Source organism: Lutjanus erythropterus, chromosome 16 (assembly GCF_056507025.1).
Source record: "Lutjanus erythropterus isolate fLutEry1 chromosome 16, fLutEry1.hap2, whole genome shotgun sequence".
Classification (NCBI taxonomy): Eukaryota; Metazoa; Chordata; class Actinopteri; order Lutjaniformes; family Lutjanidae; genus Lutjanus; species Lutjanus erythropterus.
In genome coordinates, this window is record NC_139332.1 from 4,440,456 (window position 1) to 4,465,933 (window position 25,478).

Here is a 25,478-nt window from a genome sequence, read left to right on the forward strand (position 1 = left end):
TCACAGAGGAAGATGGCACACACGTGCACACAGAGGCCTGGCTTACATAATTTAAGAGCGCAGCCTTCATGAGCTCCACAGCTGAGATCTTATCATCCTCTCGACTGACAGAACAGATGAGCGTTACAGCAGCACAGCCTCACACAGAAGAGCTGGGTCAGTCACATGATTCTGATTAGATACTGCACTTGTTTGCATTAATGAGAGCTCACACACAGCTGGAACATCTATGAATTTCTCTTTATTTTATATACATATAGAAAATGTTTGGCACATTTCTTTTGAAAGTACATTATATATATTTTCTCTGGACATTTTTTATGGCTCTATGACTTACAAGTTAGTATTATACATTGATAAATTGAAACCCAAAAGGCATTCTTGGCACTTCTTCACATTCATCAGGAAACTTTTTGCTCCCCGGCCAACCAAGACGAAGCAGGACAAAGTCTGATACGATCCACGGCTGTCTTTACTGTGACTGTGGATGTTGTCACCGCTCATGTTTGGGCATTATGTCTCCTCTGTCCACCACTGCCATGCCGGGCCTGCTCAGCTCCTTGTTGGCTAAATCTGCGTATAACTCAGCCACCACGGGGCAGTGATCTGACGCCACACCGCCCCACGACCAGTTGTCCGGGATCCAGGGGTTGGTCAAGCCTTCCCGTACTACCATGCAGTGGCCTGTCAGAGGAAAAGACACAAGGAAATGGGATGTCAATAGATAAAAGCGGATACCAGCTATTCTGTACTGTAACCATCACCATGACTACTATAAACGACGAGCCAAAACCAAGCAGTGCCCAAGACGCTGTATGTCACTCAAAAGAGGTGTTGTGCACAAACGTGCTCATATTTTTGGTGAACCGAATGGATAAGTTTGCAATAAATGAATGTGAACTTAAGTGTTGTTCACCCCTGAGAGAGATAACGGCGCTCACATTGTCAGCTGATTAAAGAAAACGTGTGATCGCAGCAGAGACAGAGAGTGTGGGAATATGGAGAGAAATTTCAGCGTGATATAAAAACTTTGGTTGATCTGCAGCGTGAAGTGTGTGAACTACACTGCAGGCTGGAGATGGTGTTAAAGTGAGAAACAGACTGATAGATCTGTTATATATTCGCTCTTCTCCTCTGTCTCGTCTTCCTCTTCATCTCCCTCCAGGTCTCATGTATTATGGGGCATTCAATTTGCACTAAAAAAGTCAGAATTTCGAGTTCCCACATAGAAATTTCAACATTATGTTGGTGTTCAAGTTAGCTGTCATGTTGTGTCTCAGACTTGACACTGACTAGTCTCAAATGACTTGAGAGATGACTTGGAGATATCTAGAACAACCTGAGACTTTACAAAGACTTGTTTTAACTGACTCTCTCTTGATACTTTACTTAGCTTTGCTTTGAATGACTCAAGAACTGCTCAAGATTTAGCTCTAAGTTGTCTCGAATAACTTAAAAAAATTTTAAGTTTAAATTTTAAAAACTTTGCTTGTCTCTGCTGACTATGATTTGACTTAAACTTATCTCAAATGACTGAAGACTTAACTTGGACTTCTTTCAAACAACTTGAGACTCGATTTGTCTTAAATGAATGACTTAAACTGATTACTGATTCTAAATCTACCACTTTCCATAAACACTTGGACTTGTCTCAGATAACTTAATAATTTACTTGGCCTGTCTCTAATGACTTTGACTTGAATTGGACTTGTTTCAAATGACTTGTTCTCTTATAACTTGAGACCTGACTTAGATTTGTCTCAGCTGACTAATTTAAAACTCAAATTCAACTTGTGTCAAATGACAAGACTTGACTTGGATTTTCTCAAATAACTTGGGACTCAAGTTTCAGTTTACTGACTCGAGATCTAAGTTGTTATGAGTGATTTCAAATTTTGAAGTCAAATCTACACCTGTCAAAAAATAGTCATGCAGTTTACTTACCAGAGTAGATCTTCTTGAGGGAGCGGCTCAGCCAGATGTTGTCCAGACAGCGGGTGCCCTGAGGTGAGCGGGTGCTGATGTTGGTGAACTGGGTGGATGGTACCAGAGCACAGAGCTTCTCCTTCCTCAGTATGTCCAGCTCTGAGCTCTGAGGAGGGGAGCCAAAGTCTCCCAGCACCACCAACTCCTTCTCACCTACAGAGAGAGATGAAGAGAAAACACATGACAATAGGATGAGTCTCATGATTCACCTTAAAGCAGAGATGGAGGACACATTGGACATGATGATCTATCTGCCATCGCAAGTTTTGATCCATTACTTCCTTTATAGGCAGATTGTGTGAATCCATTCACAGTGTCTGACACGTGGTGTGATGTGTAGGGCTTTATTAGTTTAACCTGATTAATTTTTTTAAATTCCAAAAGTTCTTGATTTTAATAGATACATACAGAGAGAAACATTATTTCTTCAAGTAGAACACTTAACCCCTCCCAAAACAACATTAAACAACATTGTACAATAATTAAAATCCCACTTTATATACAGTGAAATCATCATTAATGACATACAGTATTTCTATTGTCTCACATCAGATATTTTTTAAACAAGCCTAATAAAAGAATGCTCTTTTACCAAGCTCTTGTATTGATTGTCTGTCTCTCACCAAATAGAGGTGATCACAGATCACTCTTGGTTTCTTCTTATGATGCACATCATAGCATAAACTCAGGCTTCTTTTTTACAGTGTTGTTCATACACAAATCTGGGTAAACTGACCCTTTAAATAAGGTGATAGGATTCCTTAAGCTAGTTCGGATATGCTTCTGTAATACCATGCGGAGAAATATCCTTGGACTCTTCCAATCTTAACTTAAGACTAAAGATAGAAGGTTTCAAATCAAATCTGAGGACAATAAAAAATGGATGACAAAAACTAGCAGGCCTTGAATATTTAATTAGCAGGCTGATGCACTGAATATACTCTGTCTTAGATATGTAAGAAACTGCTAGCTTTCAAATGCCCTGTCATTTTAATTTTACTATTTTACTGACTATATATCAAGGAATTTGCTTTTCATAGACTTGTGACATGACTTGAGACTTGCTTTGACAGGCTTTAGACTTTCTTCTACTTCTCTCAAATAACTTGGGACTCATTGTTCACTTATCTTGATTGACTTTGACTTGACTCTGAATAGACCAAATGACTCACGACTTCACTAAGACTTGTTTTAATTGACTCTGACTTCAGAGTTGACTTTGACTAGACTTGAATAACTCAACACTGGACTTGAACTTATCTCAAATGACTCAAGACTTGACATGTACTCGTCTTGAATGAATTGAGAATTGACTTGAATTCGCCTCGAATGACTGAAGACTTCATTAAGACTTATTTTAATTGACTGATTCAGAGTTGACTTTGACTTGTCTTGAATAACTCAACACCTGGACTTGTCTCAAATAACTCAAGACTTGTCTTGTAGTAGTCTTAATGACTGGAGACTTGACTTGGATTTGTCTCAAAAAACTTGACACTTCATTTAACTTATTTTATCTGACTGTGCCTTCAATCAGTCAAGAATTGAACAAGATTTAACCTGGACTTGTCCAAGTCATCTAGTCAGAGTGCTATGAAATTCAGTCACCTCAAGACAATTCTGTCTGCCTTATTCTGTGCCTTTTGGAGTCTTTCTATCTCACTGATAGCTACATTGTGCTGAATGGCTGAGCAATAGCTGACCTGAACTATTTCCATACTTCACCAGGAAAGTAAGCAGCTATCCATCCACTCATACAAGTGACTGATGTGGGGAGACCATCATAAACAATCTAAACTATCTAAATGAATATCTAAAAGTTTAATTGCTGAAACCTGTTCATCTGTTCTTTTTCCTAAATCCAAGTACCATAATTTTGGTCTTCCTTGCAATCAGGACAAGTTTGTTGCTACAGCCTGAGTGATGTATGTTTAGTGGATTTGTCTAGGTCCAGTTGGAGGGCCTCCTCTATTTGTGCCTCTGAATGTCCAGCTGCATACACAGTAGTGTCATCAGCAAATACTGTATATCTGGACTAAAACAGTATTTGTCATTTGTGCAAATCAAATACAGGAGTGGACCAAGACAGCTGCCCTGAGGTACACCACACTTTACAAGATGTTGAAAAGTAAATTAATGAACGCAGACTGCATTCTGTCTGACAGACAGACTGACCTTTGAGTGTTTCCTGAATGCTGGGCGAGAGACGGTGACACTTGGCTTCGTCTGTGCCATGGTTCTTGCCGTTGGACTCTCCTGATACAGCTGTGGCCTGCATGTGGACGTTCACCATTGTCAGCTCGTACGAACCAACCTAAGGGGAAAAATCAGTTGTTTGATTCTGGTCAGAAGGTCTTTTTATTCCACTATCAAAGGTTTAGCTGACTCTCATTTAATTACATCATGTCTTCCTCTTCATAAATGATGTTTGAGAGGGATTATTTTTATTTTGTAGTGTACTTTTAATATACCTCAGCCCAAATATGTTGTCTGTGCTGCTGACAAATTTTAATTTAAGCAAATAAAAAAACCCTATGAGAATAAACTGAGAGGACAGTAGCATATTTTTCACACATCGAGAATGTTAAAGTCTGTTTTGGGAATCAGTACTTACAGAAAAGTGAGCCAGGAAGAGACGAGGGTAGGTGTGATTCCCATTGCCGTTGACAACAGCAGACTCAAGGACTGCAGCATCCCTCAGATCAATGCCAGACGAACTGTCCCACAGAAAGCCAGAGTAGCTAACTCCCTGGGAAAAGAGGATGATGGGAAATGTCAGAGTCAGATATTTTTTCCAAAGGGAAGATTTGACACTTTTCATGCAGATGTCCAGTCAGTGTTGGTGGTGAATGCAGTCAACTGAAGCAATAAATTAAAAAAAAATATATTAAAAATTAAATAAATCCTCAGTGCTGCTATATTGACCAACAAAAGCTGAGCTCTCCTGCTGCAAAATGAGACTGTCTGAAACTGTGCACTGTTATCCCCACATTTAAAAGATATCGTACCTCTCCTATCCATCTATCGCCCTCCCTGAATCCCTGTGAATGCAGCATTAAAGATGGCTGCCGTACCTTGCTGGTGTGTCCAGTGGGTTTTTCAGACACGACGCTTTTCCACAGCCCTCGAGGCCATTTCCACTTGCGTACGCTGGCCAGAGTTCCTTGGTTTAACTCCACACAGAACTGCAACACAAGAAACATTTTGTCAATTCTGATGCACATATACATCATTTGTTGTTAGTTTCACCTTTTTATTTGACAATCATGTAAATGTTGATTGTAATTTTAGTCCTGCCAAAACCTCTTCGAGGATCCACAGTTTTTTGGCCAAGTATCAACAACAGGCTAAGTCAGGTCTGTACTGAATGTTGTTTTTTCATTTGATGCTTCTCCAACCTGTTTTAGCTTGAGCAGTTGGTTGAAGAGTTTAAGGATTTAAAGAGCTGCCAGCACATTGTGGCACCTTGATAGGGGTCCACAGCGACTGTGGGATACAGTAAAGTCATATTAAAAATCCTTCCTGGACTATGTGTAATGGTGTTGAATATGATGAACTACAACAAGAACATTTTCAAGAATGAAGGACCTTTTATTTAAGAAAAAGAAACAGCTACTTTGAGTATTTATTGATTGAGTTCAGATTTTACTGAATGACTAAATTGTAGCTAGTAACTAAAATTCTGAAGAGTTACAAACTGAAAAAGACACCATTACAGACCAGTCACTGGCATAGTCACGTCAAGTCAAGTTATCAAAGTAGCTTCAGAATAACTACAGATTAAGCTATCTATGCTAACATATGTTACACCTGACTCTCACCTGATTATTAGCTAAACAGAATGAATACTGCACATATTCAAAAATTTAAGCACTTATTTTATTTGCAAATATTTTGCCAGATTTTGCTAACAATTTTGTTATCATCGCTATAGCTGAATGGTTTTGAAAAATGTTGAAAAATAAAACAAAAAAAACACACAAAGATACACAGAGGCTATGCGTACTGGAACAGAGGAATGTATATATACATTACTGTATTATTTATATTATTTATTTTATATTTAGCTGTTCCATGAAATAATTAAAATTTTACATAAGACTGCAGGTCAGTATTGGCCAGGTAAGGTCTTAACATTGAGGAAATCTTGGTTCTTATGATGGTTAATTTCTGCAATAAGAGAGTAGGACACAATCAGGAGAGTTATATTTAATTTAAAAACAAAAATCGTATTTATTTTGATAATTGATTAATCCTTTTAGTCATTTTTTAAGCATGTTTGCAAAAATATTTGCTGGTTCCAGCTTCTTAAATATGAGGATTTGTTGCTTTCCTTTGTCATTTATGACAGAAAATGAAGAGTCTTGTGCTCTTGGCTGGACAAAAGACATCTGAGAAATTGGGGACACACACACACACACACACACACACACACACACACACACACACACACACACACACACACACACATTACCTTAAATGAGCTGTATGTAACAATTGTGCATCCAAAAATAAATACAGCAGTCCAAATAGCAAGTTGGAGCCATAGACTGTATATTAAATTGGTTGAAATCATATTTAAAGCGAGCTGTTTCACCTCTGCCACCACGTCAGTTGTCTGTCAATGTAAAGTTAAACCTAATTTCCTAAAAAAAAAACAACAACAACACAAAAGTGCACTGCTCTAAAAATACACACTCTAGTTGGAGTTAAGTGACCGTCTGCCAAACTTCATTAACATTTTGCTCAATTTGACCCTTATAAACTTCTACTCTTTCAACAAGATTATTAATGATTTCTTACAACTCATAGACACACACTAATTCATTCTGCAAACATTCGGCATTAATTTCAACTCTAATCTATGTGAAATGAAAAATAACACAAGTTGTGTTATTGCGCAATTAGCTTGTCAGTATCAAGAACACTGTGAGTTGATAATCATGATAAGAGCATGATATAGAAAGCACACCAAAAACACACAAAAAAAACACAGGGGCTTGAAGAAATAAAGGAACTAAGTATTACTTTGGAAAATAGGCTTATCTCCTGATGATTATCTGATAATTAAATGCTAACTAACTTTATCTGTGCCTCTGATTATCCTCTAATCTGTCTGAAACTCATGATAAAGCTCAGTTCTCAGGGAGTGCTGTACTTCATTTTAACACTTGAGGGCAGATTAACTGCTCGTCAGCAGAAACATGTGGAGCTTCACAATCACTGAGAAACAATACAGAGTTCATTGAACTCAAATAGCCTCATCTCATCTTTCAGAGGAAACACGGCAAGAAAGAGGAAGCCTCTCATGTCGACATCACTGAGAGTGGGGGGGCTGAACCAGTGGAGTAATGTTCTGGACAACAGGGAAATGTAACATGGTGAGGAAATAGCAGAAGCGGGAGCTGCAGAAGACGAAGAATATCCCCCATGAAGGCTCAAGTTGCTGCTCTGGCTGACCTGCCACCGTCTCTATATTTAACCTGAGAGGGTCCCTGTGGGACACTGGGAGAGGAGGAACCCCACCTAGAACACGTACACACATACATGAACTCTCCATGAGAGGCCCACACTGACATAACACCCAGTCATATTCAAAGTGACAGGCTGAAACCATTAAATCATGGATATAACAAAAGTCTACTACAGTTGATCAGAGGTCTTACAAAAATCCATATTGTGGAAAATACATTTGTGTATCTGTATTTATGTTATTCATATTTATATTCTTTAAACAAAGCACAAACACAGATGTTTTCACACAGTATGTTGTGTAAGTCCAGATTAACCTGTTACGGTGCCCCGGGACAAAAATATCCTGTTGCCTCCAAGTTCCCACCAAGCACACAGAGCGAACTAAACATAGTTTTATTATTTTTCCAGACACTCAGAATCAAACCTACAGAGTCTGGCATGTATCAACCAGACAGAGAGAAGAAATAGCACAGACAAACAATAAATTGAGGTTTTGAATAAATAATTAGCATGTGCACATGACTAATTTGTGCTCTCAGATGACTTCATTCATTATGTACTTTGTGGTCCTTAATTACCAATTTGTGCACAAGAACTAACTGAATGTAACAATACTATTACAATTTTAAAGCTGCTGCCAGAGATTTCATATTGTGTTGATTTTGGAGGCCCCTGTGGACAAAGGTAAAATGATTGTTTTTGCTAACGGAGTCTGGTTGCTTTGGAGAGAGCGATATTTGTCTTATACAGCACTGGATTCCTATTGGAAAAGTCTGTCTGACAGCATGGTAAAGTGCTGAAAATATTCTAAATATAGCATACAGTTAAACTGATATTGATCTTTGCCCTGTCCACAGCAGAACACTGCTTCACTCCTGCTGCTTCTCCAAACAGGGAGTGTCGACCAACATCTGCTGTAAGTAAAACTATCCCTTTGAATCAAATTATTTTGTCCTTGGCCCAACTTTGATGCTTTATGTAATAAAACATTCACTTTTGAAGTCAATGTCCAGTAACCATGGGAACTTCAGATGGGTTTTGGACAGTTAGTTACTGAATGCTATATATCATTATAAACAGAGGTAATTACTTAAAACTAGATTTTGACGGGCCACTTCTCCAAGACACAGCCACAAGATAAGTTAATGATGCAGGAGCTGCTTTAGTTTCTATTGTGCTTTAAAAGTGCAAAGTCCAAAATAGATTTGCACATAATCAAATTCACAGCAACTAAGTGACACATGGGGACTTTGCACCTGATTGCAACCACGACTTCTGGAAAAAACTTTTAGACATTTCTGTTGGACAGTAAGACAAGAAATTTGCCAAGTGAACTAAATGTATGACAAGAAAGTCCCAGACATGAAAGTTGAGTTTTTGGCTACACTGTTTGTGTTAATATATTCTGTTCTCACAGGGACTGAAACAAAAAGCATAATGCTTAATAACAAGAGGAGCACAAAGCTACATAACACTAATTAACACTGAAGAACAGTTAGAACGTCTATCAGGTCATCTCGGTTCTATCACAACTCTATCAGGCTGCAGAGAGATTTACACCCACAGTGAGCTGCATTCTGTCTTCACTGGTCCATTGCTGAGGAAGTAATAATATTAATAATAAAGCAATTTCAGACTGCCAGAAGATTAGAAAGCCCCAACAGGATTTAGTTTCAGTTGGAGTCCCCAGGGGCCATTGAGCTTGTAAAGCGTACAAGGATGAATTGCTCACGAGTAAAACACCCTCATAATTCAGCCTGTGAGGACCAAAGTGCAGGCGCAGCATGCAGTCAGGGCCCTGGCCCAGAGCCCAGACCTGGAGGAATGGCCTGGCAGAGCGGGAGAGTCCTGCTGTGACACCTGGTCTAGACCAGGTATGAGAGAAAACACTGAAGCACAGGCTCATTTCTCACTGCCAGGGATTTAATTATCTGATTACTAGACTCAGTGTTAATCAACACTGCAGGCAGAGGATGTAAAACCTCCATTGCTCTCTTATGTAAGACATAAAGTTTAAAACTCTCTAAAGTGTGAGATGATAAACCTGTCATCATGGTTATCTTGCCCTGGGCTTAAAGGGATAGCTCACCCCAAAATTAAAAAGACACATTTTTCCTCTGGCCTGTAGTGCTATTTATTATCATATTATATCATTATCTCTGTAATAGAAAGAAAGTAGATCCTACATGAAACTGTTCACAACAAGGTTTGTAGATTATCTTGAGTGACTGGGTCATGATATTTGGAAAGAGACACCGGTTTTTTGGTGCTTTGGAGCACCAGAAGCTGAGTGCCATTTAGCCCCACTATACTGGAAAGAAGGCAGACATCTCTACAGCTGATACTCTGCATCTTTCTACACCAAAGAAATGTAGATGGACTGTCAACCAGGAGGAAGATAGAGCCTGAAATCACCGGAGTGCATTTTTAAAATCATTGTTCCCTGCATCTGCATCTTTAAAATTCAGTAAGGACCATAGCGCTGGACAAGCTAGTTAACTGGTTTTTAAATGGCTTGTGCCTTTAATGGGACAATCTACAATGCAAATCTGCTAGTGAAAAACCAATATTTCACTTTTTTATGTTTTCCAGATAGTTGTTAAATTTGCCTGTCTGCTTTCTGGAGCTGGACAGGCAGCTTATGTTGGGCTTATTGGAGATTTTTGACTGGATAGAGCAATCTGCTGTTGATGGAAATGAGGCTAATGAGAGCGGTCACGCTGAAGCTGAAAGAAACTGAAACGCTCTGTAGAAATGAGAGAGACTACAGAGTTCATCACTATAAGTGACATTTTCCACATTACAAGTAGTTATTTGAACCACTGGTTATTAGGACTACCCTCAAAATTCCAAGATGAACACTGCAGCCTCTAGCTGCTGGCAGAACTCGGAGCCAAAAGCAGTTAAGGACTCTGGGTCAAAAAGGACAGACCTGTATGTCTCTGTATGTTACATCCTGTTTTGTATGTCTATATTGTTATATGTTTTGTTGTCAGTTCGCTCTCATGAGACCAATTCAATGAAGTTGTGTGACTAAAACATCTTTCACTTCCCCAGGACAAAACCACTCACGGCCACTTTGACTGAAACATGCACAAAAAAAAGAGAAAAAAACTGAACTGCATCCTCAAAGCCGGGTGGACTAATGAAGACATTTAGGAGCAAACAACAGTGAACTCACTGAACCTTCAGAGGAGTGCCAGATAACTGCCTGAGGTTGCCAATATCCACACAACACAAAACAACAGGAGAGAGGTGTGTGTACTTTTGTGTGTTTTTATTTTATGAGGCGGAAAGTGAGGCCTTTTGACCGTTTATTGCAGTTATTGTCAGTTATTGTATTTGCAGAGAGACTGTTTGATAGTAACAAGTAAGGTTTTCTACAGTAGGCCTCTGATTAATCATGAGTTTGAAACCTAACCACAGACAGAAGGTTCCTTAGCGACAACACAGACAGACGACAACAGTCTAAAACTGGCTCATACTTTCTGTGTGACTAATAATCACAACACATTTCCAGCAATCATGTCCAAAGTTACAGTGAAATGGTTTCATGGGTGAAATTGTTGTGCACTAAATGGACACTGAACACTGAGATACAGTGGAGGGTATGTCCATCGAAAATTGGTTTTGCCATATTTATAGAATGACAAATCATCATGATACATTTTTACAGAATGTTTTGTTTGTTAGAATAGGATCTTTTTCTGTTCAGCCATAGTAGATGCAGGCTGCTTATCCCAGCTCTGCTCTCACTTTCCCAAATGTTGTGGATTCTGTGGTTTCAGTTACTGACAAGTTTGAAGCATCCCTTCAAAAGACTGAAGAAGAGACTTTGCAACAGTACAATTCTTAAAGGAAGGATTGACAGGAATTGTCCAAGCAATTTGTTAACACACCAGAAAGATAACTGATTGAGTCTCATTGATATTTTGTGTGGGTACACTGGCCCACAAACAGCAAGATAATGATAAATATGTTTAGATTGCAAAGTCTCTTCAGATACAGCTGCCACCACACACTTCTTGTGGGTCATAAGCGGTGGGATTATGTTTCTATACATTGTTTTGGTGAAAATGATGCATCATATACCTTTAATACAATTTAAGATGAGGGAATTATATGGGACTGCAAAGACTTTAGGAGTTAGCACAATACAGCACTATTACAGAGTGCAGTCTCCAACTAAAGCCTCAAACCTAAGCCTGCGTCCGCCCATCCATTTTCTTCTCTGCTTATTTGGGGGTGGGTTGCAGTGGCAGCAGGTTAAGCAGGGTTTTCCTGGCGTCCCTCTCACCACTGCCACTTTCCAGATCCACCTGGGGATCCCGAGGCATCACCAGGCCAGATGAGCAAAGTATTCCCTCTAGCGAGTTCTGGGTCTACACCGGGGTCTAAACCCAATTTTCTGGCAAACCGCCAAAGGAAGGTCCCAGGGTTGCATCCTGATCAGATGCCTGAACTATCCCAGCTTGTTCTATAAATGCGGAGCAGCAGCGGCTCTAGTCCAAACTCCTTCCGGATTTCCAAGCTCCTCATCCTATCTCTAAGACTGAGTGCAGCCACCCTGAGAAGGAAATTTCAGTCTGTTGTATCAATGATCTTGTTTGTTTTGTCACTATTCAAATGTCATTACTGTTGGTAAGGGATAGATTGAGTGGTAAATTGAAAGCTTTGCTTTCTGACTCAGCTCCTTCTTCATAATGATTGTCTGGTACAATGACAATGTTACTGCTTACGCCACACCAACCTGTCTGTTGAACCATTTTATTGTCATGCATGAACAAGATCCCAAGAAATTTAGACTCCTTCACTTGGGGCAACAACTTACTCCGCACCCAGAGGGAGAAATCCATTGTTTAACAGAGGACAGCAACAGCCTCAGACTTGGAGGTGCTGACTCTAATGCTGGTCACTTCACACTCAGCTAAAAATCGCCCCAGTGCGTGCTGAAGGTCACAGTCTGATGAAGCATGTCATCCGGAAAAAGCAAAGACATAATTCTACAGTTCCCTGGCTATGTCTTGAGATCCTGTCAATGAATATCACAAACAGGACTGGAGACAACTCGGCAGAGTCTAACACCCACTGAAAACATGGTTGATTTTTGCCAAGAATATGGACACAGCTCTTACTCTGAAGACTGCATTGCTCAGCCCCGGTAGTCCACACTCCCACAGTAACCACCAACAGGATTCCTTGGGGAACACAGTTGTAAGCTCTCCACAGAACACATGTAGACCGGATGCTCCAGAGAGCCTGCCAGGGTGAAGAGCTGGTCCACTGTTCCCTGGCCAGGATGGAGTCTGAATTGCTCCTCCTGAGTCTGGTATTCAACAATCTGTGCTCCTTAACGTGTAATACAGCCCATTTGTATTAGTAACATACTTCCTGTCTTCCTTACTGCATGTGTCTCAACCATAACATGTCGACTCTGTAGTTCTTCTAAATCAAAGCTAAATAAGAATTATTGTTTTAAAATGTGTACTTTGATTAACATTAAGAGAAATCTGAGACACCTTAAAAAATAAAATGGCTGTTCACTATGACTCTGCTGTGAAATGACAAAATGTAATATTTTTGTTACGAAGCTCTGTAAAATGTCAACTCCATCATCAGATTTTCCAACTGACAGAGTTTATGTCCACATTTAATAAAGAAATTAATCACTAGGAGTTAGGCCTGTTACAAGGTTTAATAGCCAAGAGTTTTATATATATTTTTCAGCATAACTGAAGAGTAAAAATCAAAATACGGTTTTGTCCCAATTCTCAAAAATTAGTAAAATACAATGTGTTAAGAATATATTTGCACTATGAAATGAACACATGCTTTTTCTTCTATAGATGTGTATGTGAGAGGGAAACCAAATACAAAACAAAAAACAAAGAAAGATCAAAAATCAAACCACTGGAATGTTTTACTATAGAGTGCCTACTGTCATCCAAAGTAATGCAAAGCTTTTGTTCAAAAACTTTTATTCAAATATGCTTTTTTAAGTCCTAAAAAAGATGTCTTCTGACTTTTGCTCAAAGTGTAAAACTAAGGCATAAAATAGATTTTGGCGAGCTGCTCTGCACCGAGTGAAGCAAAAGATCTGAGAGAATGGAAACATTCCTCGTTCACTCTGCAAGAAGAGACTGCAGGGATAGAAGGTGAAAAGAGACGGTGCTAATGACTAAGACAAGACAGAAGAGATGGGAAAACAGGCAGAAGATCAGTGTGGGAGGCTGGCAGGAGTGAAAACACTGCAATGTGGACTAGCACTTGTCCAGAGGTAACTCATCCTCCTACCACCACCCTCTCTCTGTCCAAAATACTCTGCTGCTGACCTACTTCCCGTTCCACGGAGCTCTGATTTCTCTGCCAAGGATCCATTTGGTAGCCGATACAGAAAGTGACATTGCACGTATGCAAACAAGTGTGTAGGCTGGACAGGAACACATCATACCACCCAGGGTGCACTGCTGAACTACGACATTTTCTGGATACACTTACATCTGCGTATTAATGCAGTTGCCCTACATCTCTGCTCGGTAGGAGAGTGGGCGATCTTACTGTACAGCATACTTCATACATTAGTGCTTCTGTTTGGGAGTTTATTTGCCCCAGTAATCATGTTGGCAGTGCCGACCTTTACGGGAATGGAGAGCCCAAAACAGAGGATGCTACAAGCTGCTGCATTAAGATATTAACTTCTACTGAATGTCATCTGTTGAAGTACAAACAGATCCTCAAAAGACACATGGTTTGTAGAAAGTTATCAGACAACAGTCGATGAAATTAATAAATTATGTGCATTTATTATCTCATTAATGACTGAGAAAATAAGCCTTCCAACTAGTTAGTTAGTAACTAGCTAGCAAGCTAGTTAGCTGGCTGGGAGAGTGATTGATGAGCAGCCCTGTGAACAAAAAGCCAGGGGCAGCAAAGGGCACACTGAAGCCTGGAGTGTTATTGTAATTGAGTACCGCTAGCATGGTCCTGGTTTGCCAGCGTGTTTAGCAGTTAGCTCACAAGATACAATAGATCACCAATGGGGATCTATGAGTAGCTAGTCGCTACGTCATCAAGTGTCACACCCATCCCAGTGGATGGAAAGCCCATTGCTCCAAAAAAAATCCTAACCCTAATATGTAATAACTAATATTTTTGGTGAAAATTTAGTCTTTAAAGATTTACATGTATGAAATATGTGTAATTTATGAAATGTTTTGGTTTGCTTTAATGTTATTAGTTTCCAAAACTGAGTTGAGAAAATTTCATTTCACAGCATAGGCATAGTGAGCAGCCATTTCATTTGTTTTTAAGTGTCTCAGAGTTCTCTTAATGCTAATCAAAATATACGATAATTAAACCATAATTCTTATTTAGCTTTAAATTAGAAGGGCTACAGAGTTGACATGTTATGGTTGAGACACATCTGACAGCAATATTATTTCAGAAATGTATCTAAAAATAGAAAGTTTTCCAGTATTCCCACCTTTTTTAAACCAGGAAGTAATACAGGGATCCTTATGGTACAGCTAAGCCTTTTCATGTCTGATTAAATCATGTTTTTATAAAATCTGATGAAGACTGATAGAAATCTGGGAAACAATTTTTAAGGGCAAACATTTGATAGAAATTAAATTTCAAAACAACTGATTCTGAAGGCTTTTAAAAACATTTTTGAATTGTTAAAAATCAAAATTGTGAATTCTTGTCTGATTTCTGGCACAGAGCAAATTAGAACAAACAAAATTAAAGCAAACCAAAACATTTAATGATTTACATATATATTATATATGTATAGAAATCCTCAAGGGAAAAATTTTCACAAAAAAAATGAATTAGAGTGTTGGCATTCACAGTTTTTAAAGAAGGGATCAGATCATTTAACATGATTTATAGTGAAATTTTACACACTAGTCTACCAGATAAGCAGAGATTAATGTAATCATGTAATAACAGAATATTTCCAGTCAAGTCTTACTCTAAATGTGGAGAAGAATCTTAAGTTTGTTCACTATTATATATTGAATATTTTGCTCTTATTAGAACAACATAAGTCAAGGAGTGATCAGGTTTAACATGATGGCAGAAGAGCACAAACATCCTCTAACACTGAATGACGTGGAAAGTTACAGATTTATGTTTCTGTGGAATTTGTCTTCCGGGAAATCTGGCCGTCAAAGCTCCCAGCTGGCAGCCAAAATGTGCCAGCATCTTTTCCCTACGTTTTTTAAAAAACAATCCGAATCAAAGATGAATATAGTGTATCCTGATTACTGACACTGCTGAGGAGGGCACCCTCCAACCCATAGCAACCACTGTCATATTTATAGTAATGAAAGCACAGGAGAGCACTAACATAGTTCAAACCCAAATGTGAGCCTAGAAATAGAAGACATTTACACTCAGGAGGCAGGGACACACACACACACACACACACACACACACACACACACACACACACACACACACACACACACACACACACACACACACACACACACACACACACACACACACACACACACTTACATCCTTGTTTTACTATATTTGTGGGAAGCCATCATCTACATAATACATTCCCTAGCACCATCACAACCAAGCACGGCGGTCCCCACAAAGCTTTCGGTCCCCACAAGAACAGTGAGATCTCAGGTTTTGTACCCCGTGAATATAGTGAAACAAAGCCACCCACACAGTGGAACGAAAGGGGGGAACATTTGCATAACAGCAACACATTAAATAAATGGGAGAGACTTTCTGAGTGCATTTCTCTGGGAGGTGACTCATCTCATTTACAATGCTGCAAATCAGAGCAGCCTTCCACACGTAGAGCAGCACTCCTCACAATCATCCAGGGTGACACGTGCAGGCACAGAGCGGCGGGCTGCACTGCTCCACTTTACCTTATCAAGAGCCTCCCGATCCAGCAGGTCCTGCACGGCCAGTAACTTGATGCTGCAAACAGAAGGAGGTGAGGATGAGGATTACATTTTAACACATTTGATACATGTAGATCAACACATCCACACCAAGCAACCCACAAACCACAAACTGTTTCAGTGACTGAATCTTATTTGACTGCTGTGACCACCATTTAATCTGATCAAAACTGTTTAAAGCCACTCTGTAATTTTTTATGCAATTATAGCATCTGGTGGAATGAGTGTTGGTTTGCAGAAAAATTAGAAAATTGGTCCAAGTCAGTATAAAGTTGTGGGATAGCGGTTTGCACTACTGGCTAAAAACACCGAGATGCCAAAGACAGAAATTTTTAAAATCTTCACTCGGTCACTATGAAATCAGACTTAAAAGCAAAGCCTCAAATTGCTGACCCAGGGGCCATTTCTGGCCCCCCTCCCCCTCCCTTCAGCCGGTGACATGATGTTAAAAATATAATACAATATGGATCACAAAATTATTTTATTACATTTTTTTCTACTTGTTTCATACCAATTTAAACTATCCCTCCATGAATGTAATTGAAATAAAAATGCATTGTACATAATTTATGTATTTCTGAAGGATTGCATGTTGCAAGTCACTGATATTGTATGTCCAGAGAAGAATAGCTTGTTCAACAAGATTTCTCTATCAGCAGACACAGTGACAGTAGCAAGTTAGCAAGTGACATTCAGTATAATCAGTTATGTGACAAAGCGTAAAGAGTTTTTATTGTATAGTCTGACAAAAGCACTGACAAAACCAACAGCTAGACATTTGTATCAGGGGTATTAATGACCAATTCAAAGTGATAACTTGATAAGTTGCTGAGTTTGTTCAATCACAGCTAACTGATGTACATAAAAATATATGGAAACAGCTGATTGTAGTAATTTTGTTTAGTGTGATGACAATATATTAGGAATTGAAAGCGAAAAAAAGCCAATTTGAGTTTGAGACTCTTGAGACTTTGCAACTTTGCAACAGTTGGCAAAACTGAAGAACCTGCCCTTCAGCCTTTAGTTTCAACCAAGACAAAGAACAAGAAAAAAATCCCATTACCCAAATAAACTCAAACATCATTAAAATTCATAAAATTCAAGGAGAGGATGTGTCAGTACTACCCACGCTGTTTGAGGGTTTCTAGGACACAACAGAAATGAGTGCTGAACATCGATGATGGAGACCAGACACAGTGATCACACAGTGATTTTGGATCAACACCTTAAAGGGAGACAGTTTCTCACTTGGATGCAGATATGGTAGTATTGGTGTTATTTGATTTTACTGTAAGCTGTCTGTTACTGAAATTTCTGCCTTCAACCCAATAAATGGAGTTTTGTCTTTGGTGCTCACAGTGAGGAAAATTTAGATCTACAAATTCAACAAGAACTCATCTTTCCAGAAACAGACCACTGTTTCTCTGAATTATTCCACTGGCCTTGTTGTAAACAATTCTCAGAAGAACTACTTTCCACTGAGGAAACAGTGTGCTGTAATTTGAATCTGAGAACTGAACTTTTAAAGGAGTAGTTCAGACAGATCTTTGCAGTGTGGTTGTATGAGGTACTTATCCATAGTCAGTGAATTACCAACAGTAGATGGACTTCGACACGCCCCCAGTTTGGAGAAGCAGCAGGAGTACTAGTGTAGGAAGCTAAGCAATGTACTGCTGTGAACAGGGTCAGCAGCAAAATGTATTTTAAACACTTTTATAAAATCAATATCAGTTTAATAGTATGGTATATTTAGAATATTTTCACAGCTTTACTTTGTTGTCAGACAGCCTTTTCTGACAGGAAACCGCTGTTACCTAAGCCAGAGATTACTCTCCAAACCAACCAGACTCCATTAGCAAAAAGAGTCACTTTACCTCGCAGAGCATGGGGGCTGTTTGTCTACTGCCACCTCAATCGATTAGTTTGTTTGTGCTGTTGTATGACTTTGGTGAATCCAAACTGAACGTTTGCAACACCAAAGTCACACAGTAACACAAACAAACTAATTGACTGAAGCAACAGTTGACCAGCAACTCCCATGTTCTGTGAGGTAAAATGACTCTTTTTGCTACTTGAGTCTGGTTGCTTAGGAGAGAGTGATATTAGACTTAAATAAAGTCCCGCTGGGTGTCAGAGAGCCTTTCAAATGTTGTGAAATGGTTTATTTTAACCATACACCAGAGTATGAATAAGTACCTCATACAATTACACTTCAAATAGTCCTCTGAACTATCCCTTTAAGGCCAAGTATTCTAACACCTTTAATTCAACCCGATAGTTTGTCATACCTTTCACAATTAATCTCTTTACAGTAAAGATTCTTTTATGTACTGTTTTATACAATTTTGTGTAATTTACTGTGACTTCATATTTAAAGTGCATTACATTTTTTTTTTTCAGATTATCTACTCAGTAATGTTTTATTATGATTTTATTTTATGTACATTCAGGCTATTTATTTATTCATTTTTCTTTTTTTTAGAAGTTCAAATTAAAAAAATGAAATAAAGATTATTAAACCTGGAAATTAAGGATGAACAGTTTTGAAAAATTATCTAATTGAGATTATTCTGACTGATTGTGATATGAGTTTCAATATTAGAGGTAATGACTTTTACATCATTATCCTAATTTTGATTGAAAAACATGTTAAAATGACTATGATGTAATTTTTTGCAGGAATCTGTACCAAATGAAGATTAAAAAAAAAAAAAAAGTCTGTACAGTAATTTTGATTCATTGTGCAGCTCTAATGGAAATATTTGATATCTATACAGTGTTTAACATATACAGTAACATTTGATAATGCTGAAACCAGGGTATTCACATAGTAGTGATATGTTGTGTAACAGAGATACAGAGAGTGTTGACACAACAGATACAAGTGGCACTGCCCAAACTGGATCCTCAACATAATAAACAGCACGGCTCCTCGGGGCAAACTCACTATTTTTTGAAACTGGCAGTGAGCTGAGAAAAACTGACTAACTCTTACTGAGGGACTTTGGACTGCTGTCCTCAATTCCATCTGCCAACATGTTATTGCACTGCGAAGGAGGGGCCTTTACAGACCAATAAACATTTATCTGTTTACTTTTTAAATGATTTTCCAGACCAACAGTCAGCACAATAAAAAGCAATACATTTCCCTCCTGCCTCTGTTTGGCTCCGGAGAGGAACTGCTTTGCGATGCAATTTGCGACAGAAGTGAAGGAAGCATTCCTCAGTATTTCATTTGGATTAACGTCTTTTAAAAATGGCCTCCGCCGCACATGAAGAAAGTCTTATAATAAGAAGTAAATCAAATAAGTTCTCCAAATCCTGCTAGTCGACACCCACAATCTTCCAGAGCTCAGACTGAGCTGCTTATTACATTAGAGCCAGGAGTGAAAAACTGCTGCTTCATTGAGTTACACAAGGCTTTATTCTAATACACACTAACACACACCACCAGCTCAGTTTGCAGGACCATATGCTGAACTGATTCAGTGTGGTGCAACACACTGAAATGAAGGTGGTGGCAGTGCTTTGACCCCGTCCACCTCTAACCTACTAATCCCAAATCAGCCACACAGAAAATCACATTGCATAACAGTCTTTTCTATTAGTGAAGTGCTGCTGCTGCTGCTGCTGGGCATCACAGCAGCTCCACTGCCGCTCCGCACTGACTCACATTCTCTTAGCTGACTGTTCTGCCGGGGCTCAGTGACCAGCACCAGCACTGTGTGTAATATAATCAGTCAGCACTTGTGAAGGAGAGCGCAGAGCGGTTACAACACAAATCCTCTGCGTGGTCGCACACATGGTGCAAATGCTGCGAAGCCGTCAAGGGCAAATTCAGACACGTCCTGTGCTGGTGGACTCAACTGCCATGTTGATGCTGTTGTGTAGCACTCAGGTCTGAATGTGTTTTCCTTCCTGTTACCATTTCTGATACCTGATCTTTTGTTGTCATCATTGTCTGATGCTGAGTACAGATCTGGTACCGGTGCGTAAAAAATATATATATACAGTAAATCACTCATTCTTGCATGAATTGGGACAAAAGTGTATTTTGTGGAGGTTTGATTTTTGCTCTTCAGTTATGCTGGAAAATATATTTTAAAAGGTCAAACTCTTGGCTATTAAACCTTGTAATGGGCCAACCTCCTAGATGTCAGCTCCCTGAGATGGAAAATCTGATGGAGTTGACTTTTTTCTTTTTTTTTTTCATTTCACAGCATAGTTGTGGTGAGGAGATATTTAATTTTTTTAAAGTGTCTCAGAGTTCTTGTAATGTTAATCAAAATACACATTTTTAAACCATAATTCTAATTTAGCTTTGATTTAGAAGGACTACAGAGTCGACATGTTTTGGTTGAGACACATCTGATAGAAATATAATAGAAAAGTTTACCAGTGCTTGAGCAGCATTCCCGCCTTTTTTAAAACCAGGAATTGAGACAGGGGTCCTTAGGGTATAGATAACCCTTTATGTGCCTGATTAAATCATGTTTTTGTAAAAATCTTACGGAAATCTGGAATACAACTTTAAAGGGCCAAATTTTCATTAAAATTTAGAACAAAGATGATTATGTTATCAGTAAATGTTGCTAGTTTTAGATTTTGGAGATGTTTAAAACATTTTTAAATTGTTTCAAATTGTGAATTCCTGTCTGGGACAAGGGTGTTTCCTCTTTTTTTTACACAGTATACTAGTAACCCTGTATAGACATGATATGATAACTATTGTTGTTGTATGGCCTGGCTCAAGCTAAAAAAAAGTGCATATATGGGATGCTGCTGGGAGGTAGCAGGGTCCTTTTTAGGGCACATAAATCACGTGACATTGGATCGACACATAGACCCTCGTACTCACTAATACCTGATCCAGCATTTTAGGCTGTATCAGAGGAATTTCTGATACTGGTATTGGAATCAGAACAACCCTAACCTACTGTTCCAGTTTTTACAGAAAGCAGAGGTAAGATATGGCTGATTTAGGCCACATCTCCCACCCCTATGTGTGTGTAGTTTCACAGTGTACTCCAGCTTAAGATACAGTCAAACTATATTTAGCCAGATCAAGCCTACAGCAAATCATGAGGCTTGGAAAGAGGACAGTAGTGTATCCTCATGTGTCAGCATGAATCAGCTCATGTTGACTTGTGATGAGACTGTAGGTGTGGGCGTTATGATGTGCATCACCGGTCCCTGTTTCTTTTGGATTTCTGGATTTGATCCACATCAGAGATTGATTGACAGCTTTTACACCTGAACAGATCACTGTTTGGACCAGAGAAATGAAAGTAGAGGGTGATGAGAGAGTCTTTGAGGTACCATCAAGAGGCATTTCAGACACCTGAGGTGACCACAGTGATGCAAACAGCTGATGTGACACTCTTCACTCAGCTGGTGTATTATTAATGCATGCTGGCCAAAACCAGTAAGCTCTGCATGGTGTAACGAGGACTTAGACGTGAGCTTACTACAGCAGCATTTCAAACTAGTTCTCGGTATGTAAAGCTTATGTAAAACTCCCCCACTCACTGTGACTGGAATTAGAATCAATTAAAGCAGCTGCTGATGCATATTCAGCAGGCCGCAGCGGGTACAGTAGGTGAAGGATAAAGAGGCTCGGAGGTGAAGTGAAGTGAAAAAATGTGTGGAAAGCCTCTGTAAGCTGAGCAGGCTGAGTACAGTTAGTACAGTTATATTTTGATTGGTTTAAAAGTGTTGTGTGTACTGTAAAAACAAAAAGGATGAGAAAAGTTACAATTTCTAGGTAACTGCAATGAAGGTGCAATGATAAGTCGACAAAAACTGCTTACAAAATTAGTTGCCAATGAATTTAATTGTCAAGTCATTGGTTACATCATCGCACATGTTTTTAACACTGCAGAGCTGAACTAAGCTTTTTTTTTTCAAGAGCTGATGACTTTAGCAAGTGAGCATCTTCCCATTCCTTCCCATTTCTGCTGAGAGGTGCAAAGAAAAGGATCACCTGCAAGATTTGTAAGGTGAACCTTGCTTATCATGAGGGCACGTTGGTAATGCACCGAACATTTGCAGAGGAGACGTGGGACATGTGGACGATGCGGACTCAGACTCGCCTCAGTAAGATAGCTTGCTAGCTTGTCTGCAGTTGAAAGCCAAGACAACTCTGTCTGTAAATGTGTGCAGACTCAATAACATAAATATAAACGAATGTCAATCTTTCCCATACATTCATCTATCTATGGTGACTCAACACAATTAAAACACATTCTGCCATAAATTAATCTTTTATGTTTAGAGCTGTGCTCCTCTCTTGGTCGTGTCTGATTTGCAAAACTCTCGCACTCTCATGATCTTTTGTGGGTCTGGGGTTCTCCTCTAGACACGACCCTCTCTATGTCTCTGTGTCTCACAAACTCGGGTGACGGAGGATATTCAAACTGATTTGATTAATATATTTGCAGAAGCAAACAAAGCTAAAGATTTTAAACATCTAGTATCAAAAATATACAAAGTTTGTAGAACTCAGAGATTCAAGTTTATCTAAATTTTCTCAGCTAAAGATCATAGGTCTGCAAAACTGTTTTAAGAGTTTGAGTATGGCTCAAAATTCAAAAATCTTTTGCAGTATGGTGCCTTGAAATCTTGAGTTGTCTCAACTATCTTTTCTTTTTAACAGTGTAACTGCAAAACTTCATGAAGCCAAGATGTGTGTATAGTTTCAGTTTTGTTGGCCTAAGGTACATCCAGACTAGATTATCTTTAGTATCCAAAATATAACAGCAAAAAAGCCAGATCCATATCAAACTTCCAGCAGCTCTTTACACAACAAAGCCACAGAAACTCATTTACAAAATGAGTGATGATATCAATAATCTGCATTTCAGTTGTCTTACAAACTCATCCATTTCTACAGCTCGACCGTCCTGCTCCACCCGACTGAACAGCCTCTCGTTATGCAACGCTGGGAGCCGGTGAGATCACAGGCAGAAACTTTGTCGCCTTGGCGATCAGCGAGTCCACAGATCCTGTTTTCAGAACAAACAGGCCTGCAGTCACAGAGACAATGCCCTCTTCCTCTGCTGTAGGTGTGATCACTGTGCACACTGAAAGAAACTCTCACAGGGGCCCCGCTGGCTCAGATCCTGATCCTCCCGGTTCTCCTGGCAGGGATTCAGTCCCAGCAGAACACTGGGTTGACCTGGGGTTCAGCCGTGTCATCAGGACATGAAGGAGAACGCTGAGTCAGGGATGCAGCCGGTGCTCTGATTGGACTCTCAGGCCTTCGGAGGTCAATACAGTTTGATGGGTCTATAGGAGATCACTGTGATGTCACTAATACACTCTTAGAAGTAATAGTTCTAAAATGGTTTTTCCTGAAGGGCTGATGTTCTACCCAGAAACATTTGCTTCTGAAGAAGCCTTTTTTTTTTTTTTGAAGGAAGGGTTCTTCATAAGACTAGAATGCTTTCATCCAAAGAACTCGTTTTGTAAAGAAGAGCTCTTTAAGGATTGTTGAAGGCATGTGTGTTCAAAGATCCTCACCCTCAAATATTCAAATGTTCTCATGGTTTTTTGCCTCATCTGTAGAATGTAAAATGGTTCTCTGGAGAACCCTCAGAGGATCAGAGGATTACAGGTGGAACCCTTATAAAAAAAGGCTATTTTTAGATTCCCTGAGTGTGTTCTAGACGAAACCTTTGGCATATAAAACCATTTTCACTAGAACCCCCTGTCTGGGATGTAGATGAAACCCTTGGAATATGAAGGGGTTCTCAACAGAACCCAATGGGTGGCTTCTAGATTAAACCCTTGGCACATAAAATGGTTCCTGACAGAACCCACTTGGCTCTAAACAAAACCCTTGGAATATAGGGGTTCTTGGTAGATCCCCCTGGGTGGCACCCTTAGAAGGTGGAAAGTTTTTTGGATGAACCCCCCCAGAGAGGGTTCTGGGTGGAACCATAACACTATAGAGAGGTTCTCTGTAGAACCTCCTGTGAGGGATTCTGGGTGGAAACTTTTACAGTTGGTTCAAGGCAAAACCCCCTGACAGAGCTCTAGGTGCAACCTTAATAAATGGTTCCACCAGGAACCAAAAAAGGTCCTCCTATGGGAACAAGCCAAAGAACCCTTTATTTCTAAGAGAGTGTTCTGTAGTGAGGAGATGAAAATAATCACAGACACACAGACGTGTAAAAATACAATCAAAGGTTGCAGACTGACTCGGTGACACGGAGAGTAATTCTCCAGTGTCACCGTGACAACAGAGCGTGTAGCGGATGCAGTGAATTTCTCGGTTCCATATTACGTGCTGCTGCCGAGCCGACACAAACACAACATGACGGAGCAAAACAGAGTGCGCGCTTCAGCATGTGTCAGATTAAGGCAAATCTGAGAGCAGACACGAGGTTGCGTAATCGGAAGTGATGAGCAGCAGCAGCAGAGACGACCTTGGACATAAATAACACCTCTGATGATTTTTCAGTCCTGAATGAGGAAAGAGCTCCAGGCTGCACTTCACCACAGCAGGAACACTCAGAGAACACACAGTCTGATGGAGGGAAGAGGGGGGGCGCTGACAGGGATGATAAATGCATGTCTGTTTTGGGCTGATTCATTTCATGTCACCGCTGTCTTGTAAAAATGGTCACTTTGGTTTTGGATCTTCCATCAGCCGTCGTATCAACTGCTGCCTACTCTCATTCCTGAGAAAGTTTACCAGCGTTTGAGCAGTAACCTGCCTGTTTTCAACCAGGAAGTGAGACAGGGGTCCTGAGGGTATAGCTAACCCTTTTTATGCCTGATTAACTCATGTTATTGTAAAAATCCATTGGAAGTTGATGGAAATCTCACATTTTTGGAAGGATAAGTTTTCTAGGGCTATTTTCATAGTTGATTAATTGGTTGATTGTTTTCTTGCTTAATTGATTAATAGTTGTTTGTGGTCAGAAAACTGCAAAAAAAAACTATCCTCAAATGTCTTGTTTTGTCCACAACCCAAAGATATTAAGTTTACTGTCAGAGAGGAGTAAAGAAAGCAGGAAATATTCACATTTAAGAAGCAGAAATCTGAGAATTTTGACTTTTTCTCTTCAAAAAGAA

General features: G+C 39.5%; 1 protein-coding gene across 2 annotated transcripts in view; it reads right to left on the reverse strand.

Moving 5' to 3' along the window:
• Positions 1-219: 219 nt before the first annotated feature.
• Positions 220-25,478, reverse strand: part of eepd1 (endonuclease/exonuclease/phosphatase family domain containing 1) — a 42,679-nt gene continuing 17,420 nt past the window's right edge. For both annotated transcript variants that reach the window (XM_084739081.1, XM_084739080.1), the window contains exons 3-8: positions 16,362-16,413; positions 5,061-5,171; positions 4,601-4,735; positions 4,162-4,300; positions 1,945-2,139; positions 220-684 (exon numbers count right to left, since the gene is read on the reverse strand). In XM_084739081.1, the coding sequence (XP_084595207.1) occupies positions 494-684; positions 1,945-2,139; positions 4,162-4,300; positions 4,601-4,735; positions 5,061-5,171; positions 16,362-16,413 (823 nt within the window). In that variant the 3' untranslated portion in view covers positions 220-493. The remainder of the gene's footprint in view (positions 685-1,944; positions 2,140-4,161; positions 4,301-4,600; positions 4,736-5,060; positions 5,172-16,361; positions 16,414-25,478) is intronic.